The sequence below is a fragment of the Hemiscyllium ocellatum genome, chromosome 5 (genome assembly GCF_020745735.1).
Source record: "Hemiscyllium ocellatum isolate sHemOce1 chromosome 5, sHemOce1.pat.X.cur, whole genome shotgun sequence".
In the NCBI taxonomy this organism is placed as follows: domain Eukaryota; kingdom Metazoa; phylum Chordata; class Chondrichthyes; order Orectolobiformes; family Hemiscylliidae; genus Hemiscyllium; species Hemiscyllium ocellatum.
The window spans coordinates 98125747-98149135 of NC_083405.1; the positions used below are offsets into that span (position 1 = coordinate 98125747).

Sequence of the window (23389 nt, forward strand, 5' to 3'; positions counted from 1 at the left end):
ATTCTGGAGTAGTGGTGCTGGAAGAGCACAGCAGTTCAGGCAGCATCCAAGGATGAGGGAAATCGATGTTTCGGGCAAAAGCCCTTCATCAGGAATAAAGGCAGAGAGCCTGAAGCGTGGAGAGATAAGCTAGAGGAGGGTGGGGGTGGGGAGAAAGTAGCATAGAGTACAATAGGTGAGTGGGGGAAGGGATGAAGGTGATAGGTCAGGGAGGAGAGGGTGGAGTGGATAGGTGGAAAAGGAGATAGGCAGGTAAGACAAGTCCGGACAAGTCATGGGGACAGTGCTGAGCTGGAAGTTTGGAACTAGTGTGAGGTGGGGGAAGGAGAAATGAGAAAACTAGTGAAGTCCACATTGATGCCCTGGGGTTGAAATGGCAGAACGTTCGCATAAACCAAATCATCCGCCGACATTTCCGCCACCTCCAAAAAGACCCCAGCACCAGGGATCTATTTCCCTCCCCACCCCTTTCCGCCTTCCGCAAAGACCGTTCCCTCCGTGACTACCTGATCAGGTCCACGCCCCCCTACAACCCACCTTCCCATCCTGGCACTTTCCCCTGCCACCGCAGGAACTGTAAAACCTGTGCCCACACTTCCTCCCTCACCTCTATCCAAGGCCCTAAAGGAGCCTTCCACATCCATCAAAGTTTTACCTGCACATCCACTAATATCATTTATTGTATCCGTTGCTCCCGATGCGGTCTCCTCTACATTGGGGAGACTGGGCGCCTCCTAGCAGAGCGCTTTAGGGAACATCTCCAGGACACCCGCACCAATCAACCACACCGCCCCATGGCCCAACATTTCAACTCCCCCTCCCACTCTGCCGAGGACATGGAGGTCCTGGGCCTCCTTCACCGCCGCTCCCTCACCACCAGACACCTGGAGGAAGAACGCCTCATTTTCCGCCTTGGAACACTTCAACCTGGATACACTCTCCTCATTCCTGAAGAAGGGCTTATGCCCGAAACGTCGAATCTCCTGCTCCTTGGATGCTGCCTGACCTGCTGCGCTTTTCCAGCAACACATTTTCAGCTCTGATCTCCAGCATCTGCAGACCCCACTCTCTCCACTTGATTCACAAGGCTGATATATCCTGCCAATTTGAGTGCTTTCTCATAATTCCAACTCTTTGTGTCTTGCCTCTCAACTAATTTTTATCCATGTAACTAATTTGCCCTCAATTTCATGTGCTTTCACCTTAGCTAACAGTCTGTCATGTGAGACTTTATCAAAAGCCTTCTGGAACTCCATATAAACGCCATCCATCAACTTACCACTGTTCACCACCTTTGTCACCTCTTCAAAAAAACTCTTCATGATTTACTCTTCATGCGTGTTTGCTGACTGTCCCTGATTTACTGACATTTTCAAGTTGATCAATTAACCTATCCTTGATTAGAAACTCCAACAATTTCCCCACCACAGATATCAGTGTAATTGGTCTGTAATTTTCTGGTATCTCTGTGTCACCCTTCTTAAAGAGCAGAGTGACATGAGCAAATTTTCAATCCGGAAGTACAATTCCTGAATCCAGAGAACTCTGAAAGATTAGGTGTTACGATATCAGCAATCTGCTCTCCTACTTCCTTTAGGTCCCATGAATGGAAAGCATCAGGTGCTGGGGATTTGTTACTTTTCAGTTGCATTAACTTTCCCATTATTGATGATTTGCTTCAATTTTATTTCAACTCCATCCTCAATCCTCTGTCAATTTCTTTGGGACTTCCAGCAAGTTATTCTCCTTTTCTGCTGTACATACTGAAGCAAAATCGTCACTCAGCTTGTCTGCTATTTCCCCACAGTTATTGACAAATATCCCCACTCTCAGCCTTCAGTGGGCCAATTGTATCTTGACCAGCCACTCTCCCTTCATATAACTATAAAATCTCTTCTTAATGTATTTTCTGTCCTTGCAAGTTTCCGTTCAAAATCCTTTTTAGCCACTTTCATAAGTCACCTTGTGGCTCTATGATAATCTTTGTTTGTCTTCTATTCTGTGGGATCTGTATTATTCCGTACTCAAGCTGCCTGCCTTATTGATACAAATCCAGTCCATTATTTGGTCAATACATCAGTATAGAATTACTGTATCGATAGAGGTTCCTTCACTTATGTGAGACCTTAGACCAAAACTCAGTCCAACTGTGCAGGGGATGAAAAAAGTAACAGCTGATGGCCTTTTAACCTAAGAGTCACCACATTTCAGGCAAGGGGAAAGGTTGAGAAGGAGAGTCCTTCATGGTAACTACAGTCAGAGCAGGAATTGAACCCATGTTGTTGGCATCACTCTGCATCTCATGTCCAACCAACTGTTGTTGCTGTACTGGAACAACTTGGCTAGGGATACGGCAAGTTCTGGAACATAAGTCTTCAGTGCTATTGTGGGAATGTGGTCTTTTCAGTACCCAGTGCCGCCAAACATTTCTTAATATCATGTGGAATGAACTGAATTGGGTGAAGACTGGCAAGTGTATGCTGGGAACCATTGGAGGGGTTCAAGATGGCTCAAAACATTTTCAGGACAAAGATTTATGAACTCTTGTAAACTCTTCTCTCTAAAGATGTTGAAACATAGATCACTTGTTGTAGGTGAAATCACTCTTCAGTAGAAATGTGAAGCAGTTTAAAGCAAATCAGCTTTCTGCACCAGACTTTATTTCTTACCAACATGTTCAGGTTCAGTGAAAAATTGACTGCTGATACATTATCTGCCATGATATGCTATCATCGGAGACTCCTTGCAGCTCTATTATCTTAATTCATTAGGCTAGACTATCCTGTTGGCCTGTGTCAGTTCAGCCACCTATAGTCTTTCTCCTTGTTAGTAGCGATGAGAATGATCTTCCATAAGATCTGTACCCAATTATGTTTCCTTGAGACCAATAGCAAAATGAAGCTGTCTTGAGACCAGGCAGCTAAGCTTGTCAAACCAGTCTAACCTTGTGGTTTCTCTTGTACTATTGACAGTGAAAATATTCAGTCTTGCCATTAACAAAGCAGCCCACTTGATTGGCACCATATCCATAACTATTCATTTCCTCCACCACTGACACTCAACAGCAGCAGTGTACACTGTTTACCAAATGGGCTGCATAAGTTCACTGAAGCTCCTTAGATATCACCTTCAAAACCCCCAACCTCTCCTATCTAGAGGGACAAGAGCAGTAATGATCTCTTGGTGAGGCAAGTTCCAGCATGTTGCTGGAGACTGCTTCCCAGCACTGTGCCTTAATCTTTTGTTTCCCAGAACAATTCTTGAATCACTACTGCAATGGCGTGGTATCTGTTGCCATCAGGGGTTTTGTCTTCAGAGGTTAGCTCCACCTTCACAACATCCACTGTCCCCCTCTTATATTAGCAATGCGCAATTTCCCAGTGAGGCTGTTAGCTGCCCAACACCTTCCATTGGCCCTACTGCCTGCTGAGTGCCAAATTAGGTGGAGATTACCTTTAGGTGGCCCCTTCCAGGGGCATGGTGCAGATGGGTGAGACTCACATGCTATCAGGGTATGGACTAGCATATGGTTCCAGCTGTTGTGAAAAACTAAGATGGCAAGATACAGGCTTTAGCGTGTTGAATGAAAAATAGATCTGCATCCTTCAAGTCTTTGTGGCTCAACCAGCTTGCAATTATTTGGAAAAAAAGGGCTGTGGGGGCCAGGTTATTGTGTGTATGTAAGGCAGAGATAAATAGGTTCTTGATTTGCAAGGGGATCCAAGATTATGGGGAGAAGGCAGGGGAGTGGGGTTGGGAAACATATCTGCCATGGTTAAATAGGAGAGCAGACACAGTGGACCGAATGGCCTTATGCTGCTCCTATATATTATGGTCTTATGATTATCAATACTAAGTACCAAGCTGCAAGAAAAACTGTGCTATTTTAAATTGAAAATTAAAGCTATTTTTGTCACAGGGGTAGAAAATCAGTTCACATTTGAAACTGCACGCAGGGAATACTGCATAACAAGAAAATTAATAGAAAGACATAAAAATGTGGAAATTATAAAGCTGAATTGAAAACAAAGGCAGATGCAAGGGAATGATTCAAAGTCAGGTTAATTCATAGGAGCATTTGCTATTTTCAGCAGTATTCTGTACTGATCAGTTCATGCATGTTTCTCTGTTTAAACTGAGTAAGCTAATCATAATTATTCCTACTGATTTTCAATGAAGTTCTGCTGATGAGCAAATCAGGTAAATGCAGCAGGATATCAGCTCAAATGTACTGTTGAGGAAAGAATGAATAAAGGATTGATCCTTTTTAAAGTGATTTTTTTTTCAAATTCACTGTAAATTGTAAATCTTACAATATTATGTAGATAATGCAGTTCCTCTTCCATGAGGTGTAACTGGCACAATTCATATTCACACTTGTTTGATCATTTGCAGGGGCTGCTGCAGAATTGTAATCAGATGAATGCCTGCTACCTTTTCCAACCTGACAAACAATATGATTTGTCCTATGACACTGGAGATAAGGCGCTACAATGTGGGCGACATGTCGATATTTTTAAATTGTGGCTAATGTGGAGAGCTAAGGTAAGCAGTTAATTTAGTTATTTCTTATTAATTATTTCTTTCTCAGATGAATAAACGGTGGGCATTGATTGTAACTTGCTGAAAAGTGTGTTGTTGGAAAAGCGCAGCAGGTCAGGCAGCATCAAAGGAGCAGGAGAATCGACGTTTCGAGCATAAGCCCTTCTTCAGGAATGACTCATACCTGGCTTATGCCCGAAATGTCGATTCTCTTGCTCCTTTGATGCTGCCTGACCTGCTGCGCTTTTCCAGCAACACATTTTTCAGCTCTGATCTCCAGCATCTGCAGTCCTCACTTTCTCCTAATGGACTGTAACTTGTCAAGTTCCTTTTTCTGAAGCTGGTATTTTATGAATGTCATGCATAAAACTCAAACAGGCTTGATGTGTAAGTGTATAAAGAAAGGTCAGCCCCAGCACCTCACATATTGTAGCAGTGTTATGTATTGAACGCTGCAAATGCCTGTGAACAGATCTCTCACAAAAGAGCCAGGTTAACTGGCATGGATACTTTATTCTCAATGGTTGGGCAGGGTATACAGTGAGGGAGTTAAGATTGTGGGAAAGCATGATTTCTAGCCGATCTGCCACTGCAATCTTCATCCACACCTCTGGACACTTCCAGGCAGCACCCAGAGCCTGCCTTCTCCATTTTCATAAATTTCAACTCATCCAAAATTCTGATGTCCATATCCCACTATTCACCATACACTTCCATCCTTGTTGTTCTATATTACAGTCCCCATTGCCTCATGTGTAAACTCCTGATCCCTATTGTTTAAATCCCTTCATAGCCTTGCTGCTTCATACCCCTATTGTTTCTTCCGGAGTTGCACATCCTCCCTTGAAATTTACAACTTTTGAAACACTAGGCTTTTTGAACCCACACTTCCCATTGTCCCTTCATCAAAGCAGGACTCACTCTCTAAAATTCCCTCCCTAAATTACACACCTCTCTACCACTGTCTCAACCTTTAAAAGCATCTCCAAATGCATGTCTTTGACCAAGCTTCAATCGCTCTTCAAAACATCTGCTTCTTTCAAATCAATATCCATATTTGATTTCTGATCATAAGACACTACGAGAGGTATTTGTATATTAAAAGTCCTATATGAATAGAAGACTTTGTTGCTTCTCTAACTTGGAATGGTGCTTGGAAGCACCCAAAATTTTTGAATGGTTAGATGACTTACAAATAAATGCATCTTCTGCAAGGCAGTTTATAAAATTTATTGAATGGGATTACGAGTAGATCTGTTACAAACCTTTTTAATTGGTATGTGAGATGATGCGATTTGGAAGATTGGCAGATAAATTAGTTAAAAAGAACAAAGCTACTGAATATGAATAGCATAATCTCCATTTTCTGATCAATGATTCAATCGCACACTATATAAAAATTAGGAATGGAGTAGATTACTCAACCCTCAACTCTGCCTTTCAAAAGGTTCTTGGCTACTCTGTGTTCAAAATTCCACATTTCCATTAACAATCAGCTATCTTCTGAGTCCTCAGCTTTAAACTGAAAGCACTGTTAAACTTCTATAGTTGCCAGCCTTAAGTACGGTAGTTTTCAAGGGTTCCAGAGAAAATGAAGCTTAATTAAGAAGCAGCTAAATCCGGATCCTCATTAAATGACTCAGATAGGCCTTCTTGTGTTAGGAGCAGATGTATACAAAGCCAACATAGTGCCACTAAGAACTTGACTGTGACTCACAGTGATTTGGTAGCTAGGACTGCTGGATATTTCTAGTCTTTACAGTAAAAGCAAAGTGCTGCAGATGCTGAAAACCGGAATCAAACACAGAGAATACTGGAGAAACTCAACAGACTCACAGCTTCTGTGGAGAGAAATGCAGATTCTGTTTGAAGAATGGCCATTGGACCCAAAACATTAATTCTGCTTTCTCTCAACAAATGCTGCTAGACCTGCTGAGTTTTTCCAGTGATTTTTGTTTTTGTTTCAGATTTAACATTTTGAGTCCAGCAGGGCTCTTCTTCAGACCTGAAAAGTGTTGGAGAATGTTTCTTTTTATACTTTTGACAAAGTCAGAGGAGAGAACAAATGGCCCAATACAAAAGACAAAGTGGTTGTTAATGGTGACGAAAGAGAAAAAAAAGACAAGAAAAATGAGTGCAAGTTTGAGTATTAAAGGGAGATATAAGTCCTCTGCACTGAGACCAAACTGAATAAGACACAAATCAAGGTGTTGTGGTTTGGGGTGTGGGGTTTAGAATGTAAGGAAAATGGAGAACAGAGAAAATTCAAATCGTTTCTGAAGTCATAGAATTCAATATTGAGACCTTGAGGCTGTAAAGTCCCTAAGTGGAAAATGAGGTGTTGCTCCTCGAGCTTGAGTTATGTTTCACTGGAACATTTCAGAAGGCCCAGAACAGAAACGTTTGCATGAGAGTGAGTGGTTTATTTAAATGGCAAGCTACTGGGAGAAAAGGAAATATAAACAGAACACAGGTATTCTGAAAAGCGGTCGCTGAGCTTACATTTAGTCTCACCAATGTAAAGGCGGCCACATTGTCAGTGCCAAATAAAATGGACTACATTGAAATAAGTACAAGTATAACACTGCTTCATTTGGAATGCTGGGTCATGGACAGTGAGGAAGGAGGAGGTGAATGGGCAAGTATTATTCCTTCTCCAATTGTCTGGGAGGGTGGCTTGGGGAGTGGTGAGGATGTATTAGGAGTGAACCAGGGTGTCATGGAGGAAACAGCCCCTGCAGCCAACTGAAAATGGAGGGGAGGGGACAATATGTTCGATGGTGGCATCTGGCTAGAGATGGTGGAAATAGCAGGGGATGATCTTTTGAATGCAGAGACTAATGGAGTAGGATGTAGGAACACGAGAAACCCAATTGTTGCTCTGAGAGGAAGGGAAAAATTACAGATATGTCAGACACACCAGTAGGTCCTGTCAACCACAGTGATGGTGAATCTTGGTTGAGGAAAAAGGAGGTTGTGTCAGAGCCAAACCAGTAAGAGGTAGCATCATCAGAATAGATGCAACGGAGAGGGTGAAAATGGGAGAATGGAATGAGATCCTTGCAGGAAGCAGGGTGAGAGGAGATGAAGCCAGTTAACTGTGGGAGTTGGTGGACTTGTAATGCATATTGATAAACAGGAGTAGAAGTCAAGGAAAGGAAGGGAAAATTCTGAGATGGATCATGTGAAAGTGAGACAAGGGTGGAAATCGGAAACAAAACTGATTAACTTCTTAAAATTTGGACAAAAGCAAGAAGCAGCACTGAAAAATATCATCAATGTATCAGACAAAGAGCTGTGCGTAGGACCCAGGTAGGACTGGGAATGTCCCACATATCCCATAAAGAGATAGGCATAGCTGGGACCCATGAAAGTACCCAGAGTCACACCTCTGACTTGGATAAAATTAGATGAGTTCAAGGAAAAGTTGTTCAAATTAGGAACAAGCTCAGCCAGGCAAAGGAGGGTGGTAGTGAATGAAACTGTACAGGCCTCTTTTCAAGGAAGAAGCAGAGAGTTTTTTGACTATCTGAATAGAGAACTGAAGCATAGAAGAATTGCATATCAACAGCGAAGAGGTGGTGACCAGGGCAAGGACACTGGACATTGTGAATCTGATGTAGAGGATCAGAAGAATCATGAATGCAAATGGGGAGAGAATGAACAAAAGGAGGAAAAATAGAGTCAAGATGGGAAGAAATAAATTCAAATGGGCAAAAACAGGCTGAAATGATGGGTCTGACGGGGCAATCCTATTTGTGGATTTTCAAATGGAGATGGAACATTTGTACACAACATGGACTGTAGTGGTTCAGGAAGACAGCTCGCCACCATCTTTTCCAGGACAATTAAGGATTCACAATAAATGATGATGTGGCCAAAGGTGTCCAAAATAAATGAAAGAATATGAATAAATATACCTAAACTGCTTAATGTATTATGGCAGCAAGTTGCCAAATGTCATATATAGTCCAACTTACGTTGCTTCGAAGGCTCAGAAGTAGAAAACATGAAATCCAGCAGATATAATTTCAAATCAATGTACACTCTCACTCTGGGCTAAAGCTTCATGATTCAGCAAAATGCCTTATGGAGGAGTCATTATAGTCTGACTTTTATTCATATATTGGGCTGTCATTGATATGATGAGTGGAGACCAACACCATTTTCATTTTAATATTCACGCCAATGTGCCGACACCTTGGAGTCCTCAGCAAGGAAAGAGGGGCCTGAAAATTCAATAGCTCTTGCGTGGTTCTGAGGCAACAAGCTCCTTTGATGAATTGGAGCCATATCTGGTGAGGAGTATGGAAGAGGCAAGATGACACAGAGCATAGGATTACAGATGGGAATGTGAAACTATAATTGAATAAATTTACCTTTTGTATTTTCAGTACAGTCTTCAGCCACTTTTTTAAGCTTTAATGATGTGACTGCTTTATGAAGGTTGTGACCGTGGGTGGGTTGTGCGCTGAACTCCATAATAGCGTCTCAAATAGAAAATCCTCATGAGGTTGTCAGTTCTTTGTAGCCTGGCCCAAAGGGGAAGTATATCTAAGGTACCACATCTACATGGTATTACCTTGAAGAAGTGGTAAGCAAAGAGCAGTCACACTGTAAGAGGAAGTTATTTTTAATCTGTGCTACTCACTTCCTTACTGAGACTGGTCCAGTGTCAAGAACTGTTCAAGTATCCTCCTTGGCCATCTCCATCATCCTCACTTGACTGTTAATAGTCATTGGTACAAAAAGACCCATTAAAGAAAAGTAAAGAACATTTAACTTCTAAAGCTTAATGACTTAAAAACATGTTTGCATCATGATAAAAGCAAAGTGATATTTTGTCTTTCTTGCAGGGTACTATGGGATTTGAGGCACAGATTGACAAGTGTTTGGAGCTTTCAGATTACTTGTATAATAAAATAAGGAACAGAGAAGGATTCGAAATGGTGCTTGATGGGAGAGTATGTTTAAATTTATTTTTCAATTGCTAAGATGAAATGGTTAAAATCAAATTCTATCAGATGGGAGACTTGCAAAATTCTTTAAAAAATGAAAAATAAATATGTCAAATATAGTTTATTCTCGTTTTGTTCATATATGTAATAGTGATGTTTTATTTTGATTTAATAGAGTACATTTTTTCTAGTTTTACTAAGCTATTATTCCCACTACTGTGCCAGTTGTCAGTACTCTGACCTGCCTTTCACAATCTAAGCTGCTTCTCATGCCTCTAAGCTAATGTCAACTTCATTGAGCTGCCCCTGAGCGAGACAATCTGCTTGTTACAGCCTTCTGATCCTGCTGGGCTGCTTCTGAGAGGTAGGAGGAGAAGGTTACCACATCAATGATTGTTTTGATATAAGACAAAGCCAAAGTAATTCAGCATCACTAATATGACAATATTTATGAAATGAAGAGCCACTTGCCATTCACCATTGGTCCTGTGTTCTTACGGTTGGATCTAGAAGTCAGGAACAATTGCAGCTCTGAGGTAAAAGATATAATTACTGTTTCCAGCTCAAGCATTAACTGGAATACTAATTTAGAAAGATAGGAGTTGTGAGCTCATTGGATGTGAAAACTGTATCTCTTGAGACAACACACCAGCAGTACAGAATCGTAATTCCTGCTATCAACTCTCATAAAAAGCATTGAGCAATTACAATATTGAGAGTGACAGCCAAACAGAAGAAACTGAGTAACAATCCAAGCAAGTGTCACTGTAGAACCCAGTGCAAGAGTCAGATTTACAATCAGCATGAATTAAGGTAAAAAATCAGAACACGACAGATCCAAACCAGAACATGATACTGAATAAAGTGAAAATCAAAGCAAGAATAAGTACAAATACTTCATCCTCTTTATTATTTGTAATGCAATGAAACGCATATTGGATTTTTGCTGTGTAAGTCATACCGGGGAAGATTCCTTTCAATATAACAGTATATAAGAACACCATCCAAAAACATTAACATTTGTTTATGATTTACTGACATGTTGGATGAAATAAGTGCTTGCTATTCACTTTGCATAATTTGAATCTCAAGTTCCTGAATGATCATTTTTGCTATTTCTATCGTTCAGCCACAGCATACCAACGTCTGCTTCTGGTACCTGCCTCACAGTATTCGTCATTTACCAGATAATGAAGAACGAAGGAGTTTGCTCATGAAAGTGAGTCAGTTTATATTTATCTTGTATCATCATAGATCAATAAGATGAGGTAATTAAGCTGGTTTCCTATTATGTATAATGAGGGACAGGAGTTATCTCAGTGAGGTAGTTGTCTACTCCAACAAAGGCCATTCTAGCAAATTAGGACATTGGATAAAGTGATAGCAAAATGCGGAGGCTGCTGGAAACCTGAACAAAAGAGAGAAGCAAAGTTAATATTTAAGATTTCAAAAGAGCACATCAGGATTAGCAAAACATTAACATTTGACCAAATTTTCCAGTATCACTGAAAAATGCTTGTCAGCATATTGTGGAGATCCCAGTATTAGTCATACATGGAAATTGCACAGAAAGTTCAACCTCTGATGGCCAGATGACCTGCTGTCCACGAACCTGCAAGAAGACTTGGATCAGATATAAATGACTCACCTGGACACTTACTGAGGAAATGCTAGATAGCTTAATACTCATCTAACAACTGTCAGAACATTGTAACTGAGCTCGCCTCTCAGTCTCTGATCTCCTGCCAACTCAGCAATCTTTCCCCAAATCATATCTGATAAACTCAGCTTCCCCCCCATGATCCCCACGATGACCAGACCACCCCCTGACCTTCACCAGAATACCCAACAAAATCTCCCCTGACCTGATTCAACTACCCTCAACTACCCATCAAACCTGTGACCTGGCCCCACTGCCCATTAGCCTGATCGGGCCCGCCCCCTGACCATTGGACTGCTTCCCCACCAAAAACTAGCTGAAGACCACACAGCAAACTCCCAATGTGATCCAACTGCTCACTCGACACTCAAAAGCCTGAGCACTTAAGCACCATTTGAGAGTGACAGCCAAACACTCATTCACTAATCCAAACTCAATTTAAAAACTTATCTGAATGCAATAGTCTGTCATCTCCTTCCCCTGACTTTACCACACCCAGGAATCTTGGACATGTTGCACTGCCCATTGCTGCTTCTGTTAGGATAGGAATATCCTGAAAGAAATGGGCAGCATCATCAGATTGGGAAAAGCTTCATGGAAATCTAATTGGAAGAGCTTGCCAATAAGTTTTGTCTTAACTATTGCAAAGCAATCCTGGATGCCCATCTACATTGTACCCTTTGTTACTTAAAAAAAATCATTGAGACAATGTGAGCATTGTTGGATGAGCCAACATTTATTGTTTATCCCTAATTGTCCTTGAGAAGGTAGTGGTGAGCTGGCTTTTTTTTAAACTGTTGATAATTCATGTGGTGTACATATAACCTCAATGCTGTTAGTAAGAGAGTTCCAGGATTTTGACCCAGTGACATCGCATGTTAATATAATTCCAAGTCAAAATGGTGTGTGGTTTGGAGTGGAACTGAGGACATCCAACCTGAAGTCATCCAAACTTAAAGTCATCTATTGTCCATGTCTTATCTCACAGCAAGTCCCATTCCTAGCACACCTATGCTTGTTGAAATACATTGATTCCCGTTCAAAGAAATTTTGATTTTCAAATTCTCATCATTGTTTTCAAATTCCTTTTGGCTTCCCTCCTTAGCTCTGTTGTTTTTATCCAATCCCCAGCCATCTGAGATCTCTAATTCTGGTTCTCTTATGCATGCCTAATTTTAAATGTTCACTATTGGTGGATATGCTTTCAAACTCTCGGCTCCAAATTCTGCAATTTCCTCCCTTCAGCTGTCCACCTCTTTATCTCACTTTCCTTATTTCAGATTCTCCTTAAAGCCTACCTTTTCGACTGCACTTCGAGCCATCTGACCTAATATCTCCTGAAGTGGCTTGGTGCCGTGCTTTGTTTTATACACATATTTGAGAAGCACCTTGGAACATCTCAGTAAATTGTCAGCATTACATGAATATGTGTTGTTGGTACAGTAAGAAACAACTTCTGTTAGACTGGAAGGCTAGGATTCAGAGTCACAACTTAAAAGCAAATGCCAGACTTTTCAAAAGTGAAGTTAGCAAATACTTCTAAGCTGCAAAGAATAACATAAATTTGGAACTTTCTTCTTCAAATGGAAGTTGCTGCTAAGGTGATTGTTAAATTGAATCTGAGATTGATCATATTTTCTTAACAAGGCTTATAGGACAAGTGGAGGCTTATGGAGTTAGGTCACATGACCTCATTGAATGCTGGAACTTGCTCAAACATTAAAATGGCTGCTTCCTGTTCTAATATCTGCCTGCTTCAAGGTGCTTCTGCTCCATCAGTCATTGAGACCTTTAAATATTAATTTCCATCTAAGAGCCTTACTCTGCCATTCCTGTTATTATCCCTGTTCCTTCCAGGTTTCCAGGTAGCGGGGTGGGGAGCTATCCTCCCTTCAAGGAACTTTTCAAGGAGCGTGGGAACAACTTCACCACCTTCCCTGTGCCCCTACCCTGTGACCACCATCGCACAACCTGTCCTCCTGCAATTACTCACCTGTAACAAGGTATCCAGCAATGTTTCTAAGCCTCAGATGAGTATAGCCCTAGCAGTGGCCAGAACTTCCTCAGTAATAAAGCCATTCAATAGAACTGTCAGCCTTAGATTGACCATTTCTGATTGACAGGGCTTCCTCTTCCAGAGCCCTTGATCACATGGGAAGTGTCAGACACTGCTTTGCCAAATGCCTGAGTACACATGAAGCAATGGATTGTTCTGAACAAGGTGACATGCGGCTCTTGCCAGTGCTCCAGCCAACTGTCAAAACCCCCAGTGCCTCAATAAGTTTCTAGCCTATAATTGTGAGATCCAAACAAGGCATATTAATTCCTGTACATCACACAGGACTGTCTTAACTGTGGGCACAAGTGTTTCTTAAATGAGGTAATATCTGTATCCTGTGCATCTATAGGTAAATCCAACTAATAATGCAATTCTGCTGTTACTGTGCACTCAGCATGACTTCATGTATTTCCTTTTGACTTATATGATAACCTTACTTCACTCTCTTCAGAGTGAAAGAAATATGACTTGAGTGTGCTGTATTATGTGAAATTGCCAGTATTATGTGAAAAAGAAGTATGCTTCTGCATTATAGTAAAAATATTTCCAGGATATGTTTGACACACTAATACTGGAAGTGTTACAAATTGGAAATGATACAGCTGTGGAAAGTCTAACTGGACATTCAATCCTAGAATACACTAAAGTTTGAACTAATCATATTTGCATGGACTGACAACAAAATGATAAAACTGCAGATTTTTAGACATGCATTAATCGGCAAAATCAAGTTTTATTGATTCAGGTCAAGAAATCAAAACAAAAATTACTGACATATGATAGTTCTTCAGGAAAGCTGTCCTGTAAGTTCTGAAAGGATGAACAGTTAGAATCAGTGAATTTCAGATGTGAGAAGGCAGGGGAGAATTTTAACTATCATAAGTGAAAGGGAGAAGGAGAAGCCCAGCTTTGGACAAAGGTGAATATAGTTCCACAAACTGGCATAGGGTCAGGAACCTGTCCTGATCCTGCTCACTCTTGGGCTTAACTCGGGAGCTTACAAGACAGCAGTTCATGCCAGTGGTGTTGATGGATAAGTAATTTCAATATTTAAATCTCCATTTGACTCCAGTTTTAATGTGGATTTCTGGCTTCAAAGACCAGCATATTGTTTTTCTGAGCTGTGTTGAACTCACAAGGATCAATCAGATGAGAACAGAGGGAGAGATGCTGATTTAGTGAACCTGACAGGCTGGGAATCTTTGAACCATGTGAAACTGAATACAGTAGTTGCAGCCTCATCTAGGCAAGAGGTTGGTGCCCATAGTAATTCTGCTAAGTAAAATGAGCATGCTGTGGATCCAGGATAACTCAGCTGGAAATTCAGCATGTCTGCCAACATTTGTAGAGAGGGAAACAGAGTTAAGGTTTCAAATCCCATGACTATTATTAGCTTCTGACCTGCTGAATTTCTCCAGCAATGTTTTAATTCTTGTGAACGTATGCTTTCTTGCTTATCTCCAACTTCTTGGTCTTCCATACCATCCTTGACTACAGCATGGGAAAAGTTTCTGGAGCTGTACCTTGCACTTTTGATGAGATACCAGTAAAACAGTAACATCAAAACCACCAGCAGTTGGAACTGCAGAAGTAGCATTAGCAGCAGTACCACCTGCCTACTCTTCTGTCACATGCTGCACCACAGGACAAAGTAGTTGGGTGCAGACATTCAGATTGAAGGGGGTGAGACTCCCAACACAGACTCTCAACTCCCTTAACATGAGTACCAGTGCCTCAAGGGGCTCAGGCTTTCATGGTAGGCCGTTGCTGACATCTGCAGCTAAGAGCTCTTTTCCAGTGGGAGAGTACATGCATTACCAATGATGGACAAAGTGGCAATCCATGCCATGATCCATGCCAAGTTCTCCACCTTGCTGTCACACATTCTCTTCTCCTGCACAGAGAAAAAACAGACAACAGGCTGTGTTGAGATGAGAAAAGGACAGCAGTTTTGGGGAGTTAATGGGAGTGCAGAAAGATGATAGCAAAGGTCAGCACTGACCATTGAAATGGGGATTTGAGCAAGCATCTGGAGAGACAGAAATGACTTGGGATATATGGTTTTTGATCTGAGGAATGCCATGTGTGTGAATGGTGGAAAAGTTTGATACCCAACCGATTTACCCTCCTGAGGTCATTGAACATCTTGGGATACAGTCCTCCTGATCAAGGGGTCACACACCTATTGCTCACTTCCTCAGTCCCATGCCTGGTTGGTTCAGGAAGCTGGCTTATTTATATTGTCCATCACTTCACTTCTGCCCATCAGACCTCACAATTGAGCCTCCAAGTAAGAATTCAAGATTCAAGAGACTTTAACCTGTGCTTTAAACCAGTACTGCCACCTACACATTGAGATACTGGTCTACAGTATTTCGGTCTGTGGATGTCACTGCCCCTGAACATGCTTGCTCCTTATCCCTAAATAGCTTTCTTCAAATCATTATGTACTGTAACACTCCTTTACTTACATCTGTTCATATTAGATTATCAAATATGGCTCTCTCGTGGATTGTGTTAGAATGCTTCACATGTTCATTCGAGATTGGAGTTTGATATTGGAGACATATGATTAGTTGCATAATCATGATTTACACAAATCTTTCTAAACCACATCTCCCCTCTAAGTTTCTCTGAACTTGGTCTGCATTATTCCAGTAGTATATTTATATATACTACTGGATGAGTTGGACTGAAGGGTCTGTTTCCTCTTTGTTCTTTGATTAGACAGTAGATTTGGATTTGCTTAGTATAGCAAATTTCCTATTGACCTGCAACTTATGAATTCTTGATAAACTGGCAAAAATTATAAACCTCAATTACCTCGATGTTTACTGGATTATTCTGTCCAAATATTATAGTCTTTTAAATTTATTTACTTCAATGTAAATATACTTGTTGTTCAATTGAATGGCGACATGAGATGTCAACGGTTGATGTAATTTTGAGTCACTTTCTCCTCAAATACCATGATATCTGAGTAGTCAGTTGAGGGTGCAAGTGGGAAGATTATCTGTCTTTATTGAAGGCAAACTTGCATTATTACTTAAGTGATTTAAGCAGGTGTATTATTTAATTTAAGCACAATCTAAGCAAACAATAAAGTACAACAGTGATGTGCATCCCCCTGCATTACATTTCTATTACTTAGTGTGTGTTTTTATATTGATTACGTGAATGTCTTGATTATCCAGAATATTTGATCAATTGGCACATTCCTAATCTCATAGGTACCAGATAATAAAACGTTTACTGTATTTGTAGTGTTTAGTATCATTATTACCATTATTACTCATCACCATTATTTCCAACATAATTTATTTCCAGCACTCCCAATCTCAAAAGTCAAATCTCACTGATTAAGAAAATTTGTAACGCTGACACCATCTCCCAATCAGATTTGCCTGAGTTTGACACTAGAATGATGGTATTGCATGAATGGTTGAGAGGGATATGGGCCAAATGCTGGCAAATGGGATGACATTAATTTGGGAGATCTGGTCAGCGTGGATGAGTTGGACTGAAGGGTCTGTTTCCTCTTTGTTCTTTGTTTAGACAGTAGATTTGGATCAGCAAAGGCTTTGAGGGCCAAAGGGTCTGTTCCTGGGCTGTAAATTTTCCTTGTTCTCTTTAACTCTATTACCCAAGACTCTATGACATGAGACAACAGGTCTTGCTGCAATTGTAAAGAACCTTTGTGTATCCACACCTGGGAATATATAATTTTGTGTATAATTTTGATCTCCTTAACTTAGGAGTTAGTGCAACCAAGGTTCAACTGGCTGATTCCTGGAATTATCTTATAAGGAGAGATTGAGGGAACTGGGTCTGTATTCTTTAGAATTTTGAGCAGAGAGAGGTGATCTCATTAAAACAAATAAAATTCTTACTGGGCTTGACAGAATGGATAGGTGAAGGATGTTTCTTTTGGATAGGAGTCCATAACCATGGGACGTAGTCTCAGACAAAGGTGCAGATTGTTTAAGATTGAGTTGAGGAAAGCTACTTTTCATTCAGAGTGTGTTGAATTTTTAGAATTTTTTTCTCTTGAGAGCTGTTGAAACTCAGTCACTGAATGTGGCAAAGATGGAAATCAATAGATTTCTAGACATTAAAGTCATCGAGGGAAATGATGATAGTGTGGGAAACCGCATTGAAGTAAAATATCATCTATGATCTCATTAAATGGCAGAGTAAACAAACATGAAAGACCTAATGGGCTACTTGCATTCCTACTTCCTATACTCTGATGTTCCATGTAAAATTCTCCAGGCATCCTAAAGTGCTGAAAAGTATTATATAAATGCAAATCTTTATTTTCTTTCTTTATCACATCACCTTGCTTCAATCTCTCAGCATCAACATTTCAATGGTAATAAGCCATCTTAGGTACATTTGATCATGTTAAATTTTGGTTTAAAATTTTAAAAAAACACATCATACATCTGCAAAGAGAAAGTGTTCAGTAAATGGACATACATTTCTATGGTAATTTGTGTTCATTTTCAATTAAAATTGTCCTTTTTCTGAATGGTACTCCTTTCTACAGTTCTAACATTATTTACGTATTACGATTTGAGATATACTATACTCATAAACGTATACATAAATTAGCTTTATATATGCAACTTCAATGTGTCCTCTCCCTGGAGCTGATTCTATCTTTGACCTTGTGCTTCATATTTCAGTTTTGCTGCGATTTTTCTCCATATGTCATAACGTATAATGTTGATATTACTGACAGAAAGATGACCTAGTTAGCACTATTTGTCCTTCCACTATCATCTTCACTTTCTTCATCAATTTAACACGCCCTGGAGTTTTCATGATCTCTTTGCCACTTTTCTGCTTCCTATTTATGCACTTTCAACATTGTAGGTTGTTCACATTTTAAAATACTCATGTGCATTCCTCTCTTCTACATAATAGGTTTCGCTTTACTGTGATGATTTCCAAATCTTGTGTGTTGGGAATGACACGCAAATATTAACATTGTCCAAGGTTCCTTATTTTTCAACTTCTGAAAGACTTGAATCTATTTGTACTCTGCGACTGTGTATTTGACTTGAGCAGGATGTGTTACCTGATGTGGCAAGGCTTATGCTATTTCCTCTGGCATAAGAAACTGGGTCTGGATATTCTGGTATGAAAAAGTCTAACAGAAATGTATTATAGTTCACTACAATGTACAAACATAAATGCCTGGACTAATATTAATTTACACCAGAGAAGCCTGTTTCTATGTCAATGCACAGAATTAGTGGTCCATTATACACTCTGAGATGATCTCTTCTAGGGTGTTCCATGGATCACCACTTCCTGAGGTACATGTCTTTCAGGACACACATGGAACCAGCTTCCATGTTGATTTTAGCTTTTATGTGTATTGTCCTGTCCTTTCAGATATATGATATGAATGGCTGTAAAACTTTCTGACCACCTAAGACCATTAACATGTTCTGTGAGACATAGAATTTGGAAAATTGCCACCTTCTGAAATTAACTTGGTGACTCTGAACCTCACTGATGTGTTTGCATTTGTGCACTTTATTAAAACCTTTTTGTTGCTAATGTTGTACCATCTTTTTGGTCATCTGTGTTTTGTTCTGGGGATTGACTTGTCCTTTGGAACCAGATTTCCAGAGCATAACTGCCCAATGTCCTTTGGTGTCACATGCTTTACAAGATCAAGAAGGGCTGAATGGCTTTTGGCTAGGTGCAACAAACACCATCTGTTATAGATTTTGTTGGTTAGGTGCATTTACTGACTGTGGCAATAGTGTTAGCTTCACCTAAAGCATGTACATCTTCATTGTTGTTGGTCTGTCACTATGGCTTTATATTGTCCCCTTCCTCAAGTAACATGTCATTCCTATGGCCCTTTTCTCTTGCCCAAAAGATCCTTCCTGAAGGCTTTAATTGGTGCAGGGGTGATGACTAACTCAACGACTCTCTCTGATACTTCTTCCTTGATAAAAATGCACATATGTCCTTTGCTGCTGCATTGCCTGAAGAACTGGTCAATAAATTATCAAGTTTGCTATTTGTTGACATGAGTTGGAGTCTGTTAGTCCTGTAGTTAATTTCTACCTTGATCCAGAATTTTATTTTGGATCTTTCTGATCATCATAGAAAGATCAGATGTGTTAATTCAATCAATCCCCACCTTGCCACTGTCAAGCAAGATTTTTAGAGCTCTTTTTCTCAGGATAATCTATCATTTGGTCTATACAGTAGAGCTACATACTTTGTTTGAATAGCTCTAATTACATAAGGGTATTATTGCATACTGAGGTTTCTGCTATCTATGATTCAGCCCTAAAAACATTTAAACTGAGTGCCCTGCCCTTCTGATGGTGGAAATTAAAACTGCCCCTTCCTTCAAAACAAAGACTTAGTGGCTGATGTTGTAAGAGGCTGTTATTTACGTATCAACTGTCAGGAACAGAGCATTCCAGCTTTCTGTACTGCATTACATTGGCCTTGTGTCCTAGTTTAAAAGTAGACTTCAGCTATTTTATTATTTTTTTAATTGAAACAATCATAGGAATTTATTTTCTCATGGATTGATTTATTTAATTATTTATAATGTTTCAATCAAATAAATTAATTCTGTTTTTGATGGTTAATGCTTTATCTACAAATCTGCGCAGCTATCTGTACTCACAGAAATTGCTGCTGCTTAAGAATGAGGAACTCTCCCTTTGTCCAAAATCTTTGTTATCCAAATCTTTTGTCCAGTTAGTTTTCAATTCATTTTCCAAACATATGCCAACAAAATATTAGATTACTCTATGGATGGTTACTGCTGCTATCATTGTGTATGTTTATCTCTAACAGGGTGTTTTACCTGATGCGGTGATGCTTATATTATCATTCATGACATAAACTGAAAACAGACATTGTGAGATTTAAGAGTACAATAGATGTTTATTATAATTATTATATGCAAACATTACACTCTCCAGACAGATACATATCTGAGTTAATATTAAGCTACAACAAAGAAACATGCTTCCACTTGATTGTCATGCTTCTAGTGGCCCAAGATAAGATCAAACAGGAGACCTTTATACCTTCAGGTCACATGCTACGACATAGTGTTGATATCATAAGCATGATCTTAAATACTGACTGTGAGACATAACAAAATAGAGTACTTAGTTGTGGTAAGCCAACTGGTATATAGAGTTATATTGTTTTGATAGTAATGGATGAATAGTAGCCAATAAATGAGCAGCTGAGAAACTCAGATTTGTTCTATATCTACATTCCATTCCCAACCAAATACTGAAATGACGAAATCTGCTACAACTGCTAATAAAGAAGCAAATCTTAAATTGCTCTTTCCTGTTTTAGGTGGCTCCACAGATTAAAACTAGAATGATGTCATTTGGAACTACAATGGTAAGTTATCAGCCACAAGGTGACAAAGTTAATTTCTTCCGCATGGTCATCTCAAACCCAGCAGCTACACAAGAAGACATTGATTTCCTCATTGAGGAAATAGAGCGACTTGGACAGGACCTGTGACTGCAAGGTTCAAGATGTCTGCCCCAATACAATGGAGATGTTGCTATTGTGTGAATGTATTTCATTGTTTACCTCCCCCAAACTATCTGGTATGACATTCACCCTATCTACAGGGACTGGAGCTGAAAACTCCCTATGTGAAATCATGGAGATTAGAAGTTATTTAATGCAATTATACATTTTCTGAAGTTTTAAAAGGTATGAGTCATTGACAGCGTGTCGCACTTGAGACAAATTATCCTGAGGCATTAAGTGCTGAAATGATGTATTAACAGTAAATAGAGCATTTTAGAACCCATTTAGATATTTTGTTATGGTTCTCTGGCAGCCCCACTCCAAGCAGATGTTACACACCAAAAATTCACAGCATTTTTGTTATTGCTTATGAAGGCCTTTATCAGCAAAGCTTTTTTTAGGCTCCAAAAAGTGCAGATTTTTGCAGTTTTCTTTGCCCTATGAAATAGTCAATAATGGAGATTTAATTCATTAATTTACTCTCGTCAACTAAATGTGATAAAAATTGTTTAAAAGATCTGTGCTTCAGGTTTGTGAAATCATTATTACTTTGTCTCTGCTTTAAAGTGTCAAATTCAGATAGTCTATATTTATTTTGATAGAGAAGGAAAAAAAAGTTTTCATAATTTTAGTTGCCATGCTTGAAATTGAAAGTTAGTGTTTGAAATCTTCAGACCAGGAGTTTACACACACAATGTACACCAGTGATGTTGCTCTTCATGCTATAAAGAAATGGCAATTGAGAACTTTGTTGACAACTGGATAGTGTTCAGTGTCTGTGAAAGTGTTTCCTTTGTAGAACTTGAGTAATGTCTAGTTCACCTCAGATTGAGGCTGTGCACTTTAGAATCAAACTGTACTGTGTTGAATGATAGTGTTTTAATGTACCGTAGTATATTGTTACCACACTTGGTATATTTAGATTTGGTAACAGGAAGTTTGAATTAGAACTCTGACTTGGTTATCCACACCCAACATGCTCAAATTTGCATTAAATCTTATAAGCTAGTATTTAAGTTTTGTCAGTGAGGAGGTCTTGCCTCCAGCACCAACACAAAATGTGCTATTTAACTAATCGGTCAAAGCATACTGATATAACAGACTTGTGAATATAAAAAGGATATTCTCATGCGAGTTGGATTTCACTCATGCAATCAATGTGAAGGCACATTTTTTTTAAAAAAAATCACTGATGGGTCCATCTGACTCCAGTCAGGTCTCTCATGATAATATAAGCAAATTGTCCTTGAATTTGATAGGTGGGGTCTTTTACAGTACAATGTTAAACATGACAGAGGAAGGCTTAGCAAGGATATCAAGAAATTCATTTTTATACAAGAATGATCAGCACTTGAAACAATTTCCTTAACAGAAGCAAGGACTGTAAAGTTATTTAAGAGCTACTTAAATGTTCAGTGGAAGGAATTTACATTAGTTCAGGTGGATGAACCAAAGTGGTTTAGATGTCCTCCCTTAACTAAATATATCTCACATTTTTGTAGTATATAGAGTTCATCCAAGGATAAGAATCTGTGGTGACCAACAGTGTAAGTTAGTTTATCTATCCGAATTTCCCAATCTGAAACAACAGTTGCTACTACCATCTCCAAATAAATAAAACAAACTAATTTATCTTGCTATTTTTATTAACGGGGTATTATAATACAGTAGATGTGCCCATCAAACCTGTAGATCTGAGAGAGAGAGAGAGAGAGAGAAAGAGAGAGTGAGAGAGAGAGAGAGAGAGAGAGAGAGTGAGAGATCTCCAAGTTCTTACTTGCCCTGCATCTAATGTCCTTTAGAGAAGGAAATCTGCCATCCTTACCTGGTCTGGCCTACACATGATTCCAGACTCACAGCAATGTGGTTGATTCTCAACTGCCCTCTGGGCAAATAGGGATGGGCAATAAATGCCCATCATCCTGTGAAGAAAAGGAAAAAAATCATCTGTATAGCCTTTACTTACTATATGTTCACATATTATTCTCCTTCTCCTATTAATAAACTATTATGAATACTGCCCCTAGTCCTGTTCCTGGCAGATAATTCCAGACCCTATAAATTCCTTTCTTCTTTGGTGATTTCAAAATCATGAGAGTTATATTTCCTGATCACCCTGGAGAAACCATTTGAACTGTGAAGAATATTTCTCAAGTTTTTCCTAGATTTACAATGCAATACCAGACTGAATTCCTGTGGGAGTTGAGCTCGATGCTCTCCACAGTTATGTATGTAATCCCATTAATATCAAACCATGAAGCTATTGTTATCAAAAATACCAATAATGAGCTAACATGCTAAATGCTGATTTACTCCCGTGCACAGAAAGACAAAACTTACCCGAGGGATACTACCTCGTCTGGGATTATCCAAAATACTTACCCACCTTCAATTGCTGGGCTTCAGAATCAGATTTAGACGTCTTAATGACATTTGGATTCTTTTCCCAAACCGAACCTCAAACTGAATGAATTATTTTACATCAAATCCCCAACGTCCGTTACTTTTATTTTTGATCAGATTATTTCAGTTACATGGCCATGGTTCTTTTGTTGAATTATCAAATACAGTAGTGTTTAATTCTAGTGAAGTATATCTTATTGTAATTAAAATTAAAGTATT

The 23389-nt window shown here is 39.4% G+C and overlaps 1 protein-coding gene across 1 annotated transcript in view; it reads left to right on the forward strand.

The window, feature by feature from the left end:
* gad2 (glutamate decarboxylase 2) overlaps window positions 1–20752 on the forward strand; it is a 141153-nt gene extending 120401 nt beyond the window's left edge. Inside the window, exons 13-16 of the mRNA XM_060825716.1 lie at window positions 4396–4545; window positions 9399–9506; window positions 10630–10719; window positions 20579–20752. Of these exons, the coding sequence (XP_060681699.1) occupies window positions 4396–4545; window positions 9399–9506; window positions 10630–10719; window positions 20579–20752 (522 nt within the window). The remainder of the gene's footprint in view (window positions 1–4395; window positions 4546–9398; window positions 9507–10629; window positions 10720–20578) is intronic.
* Window positions 20753–23389: the final 2637 nt, after the last annotated feature.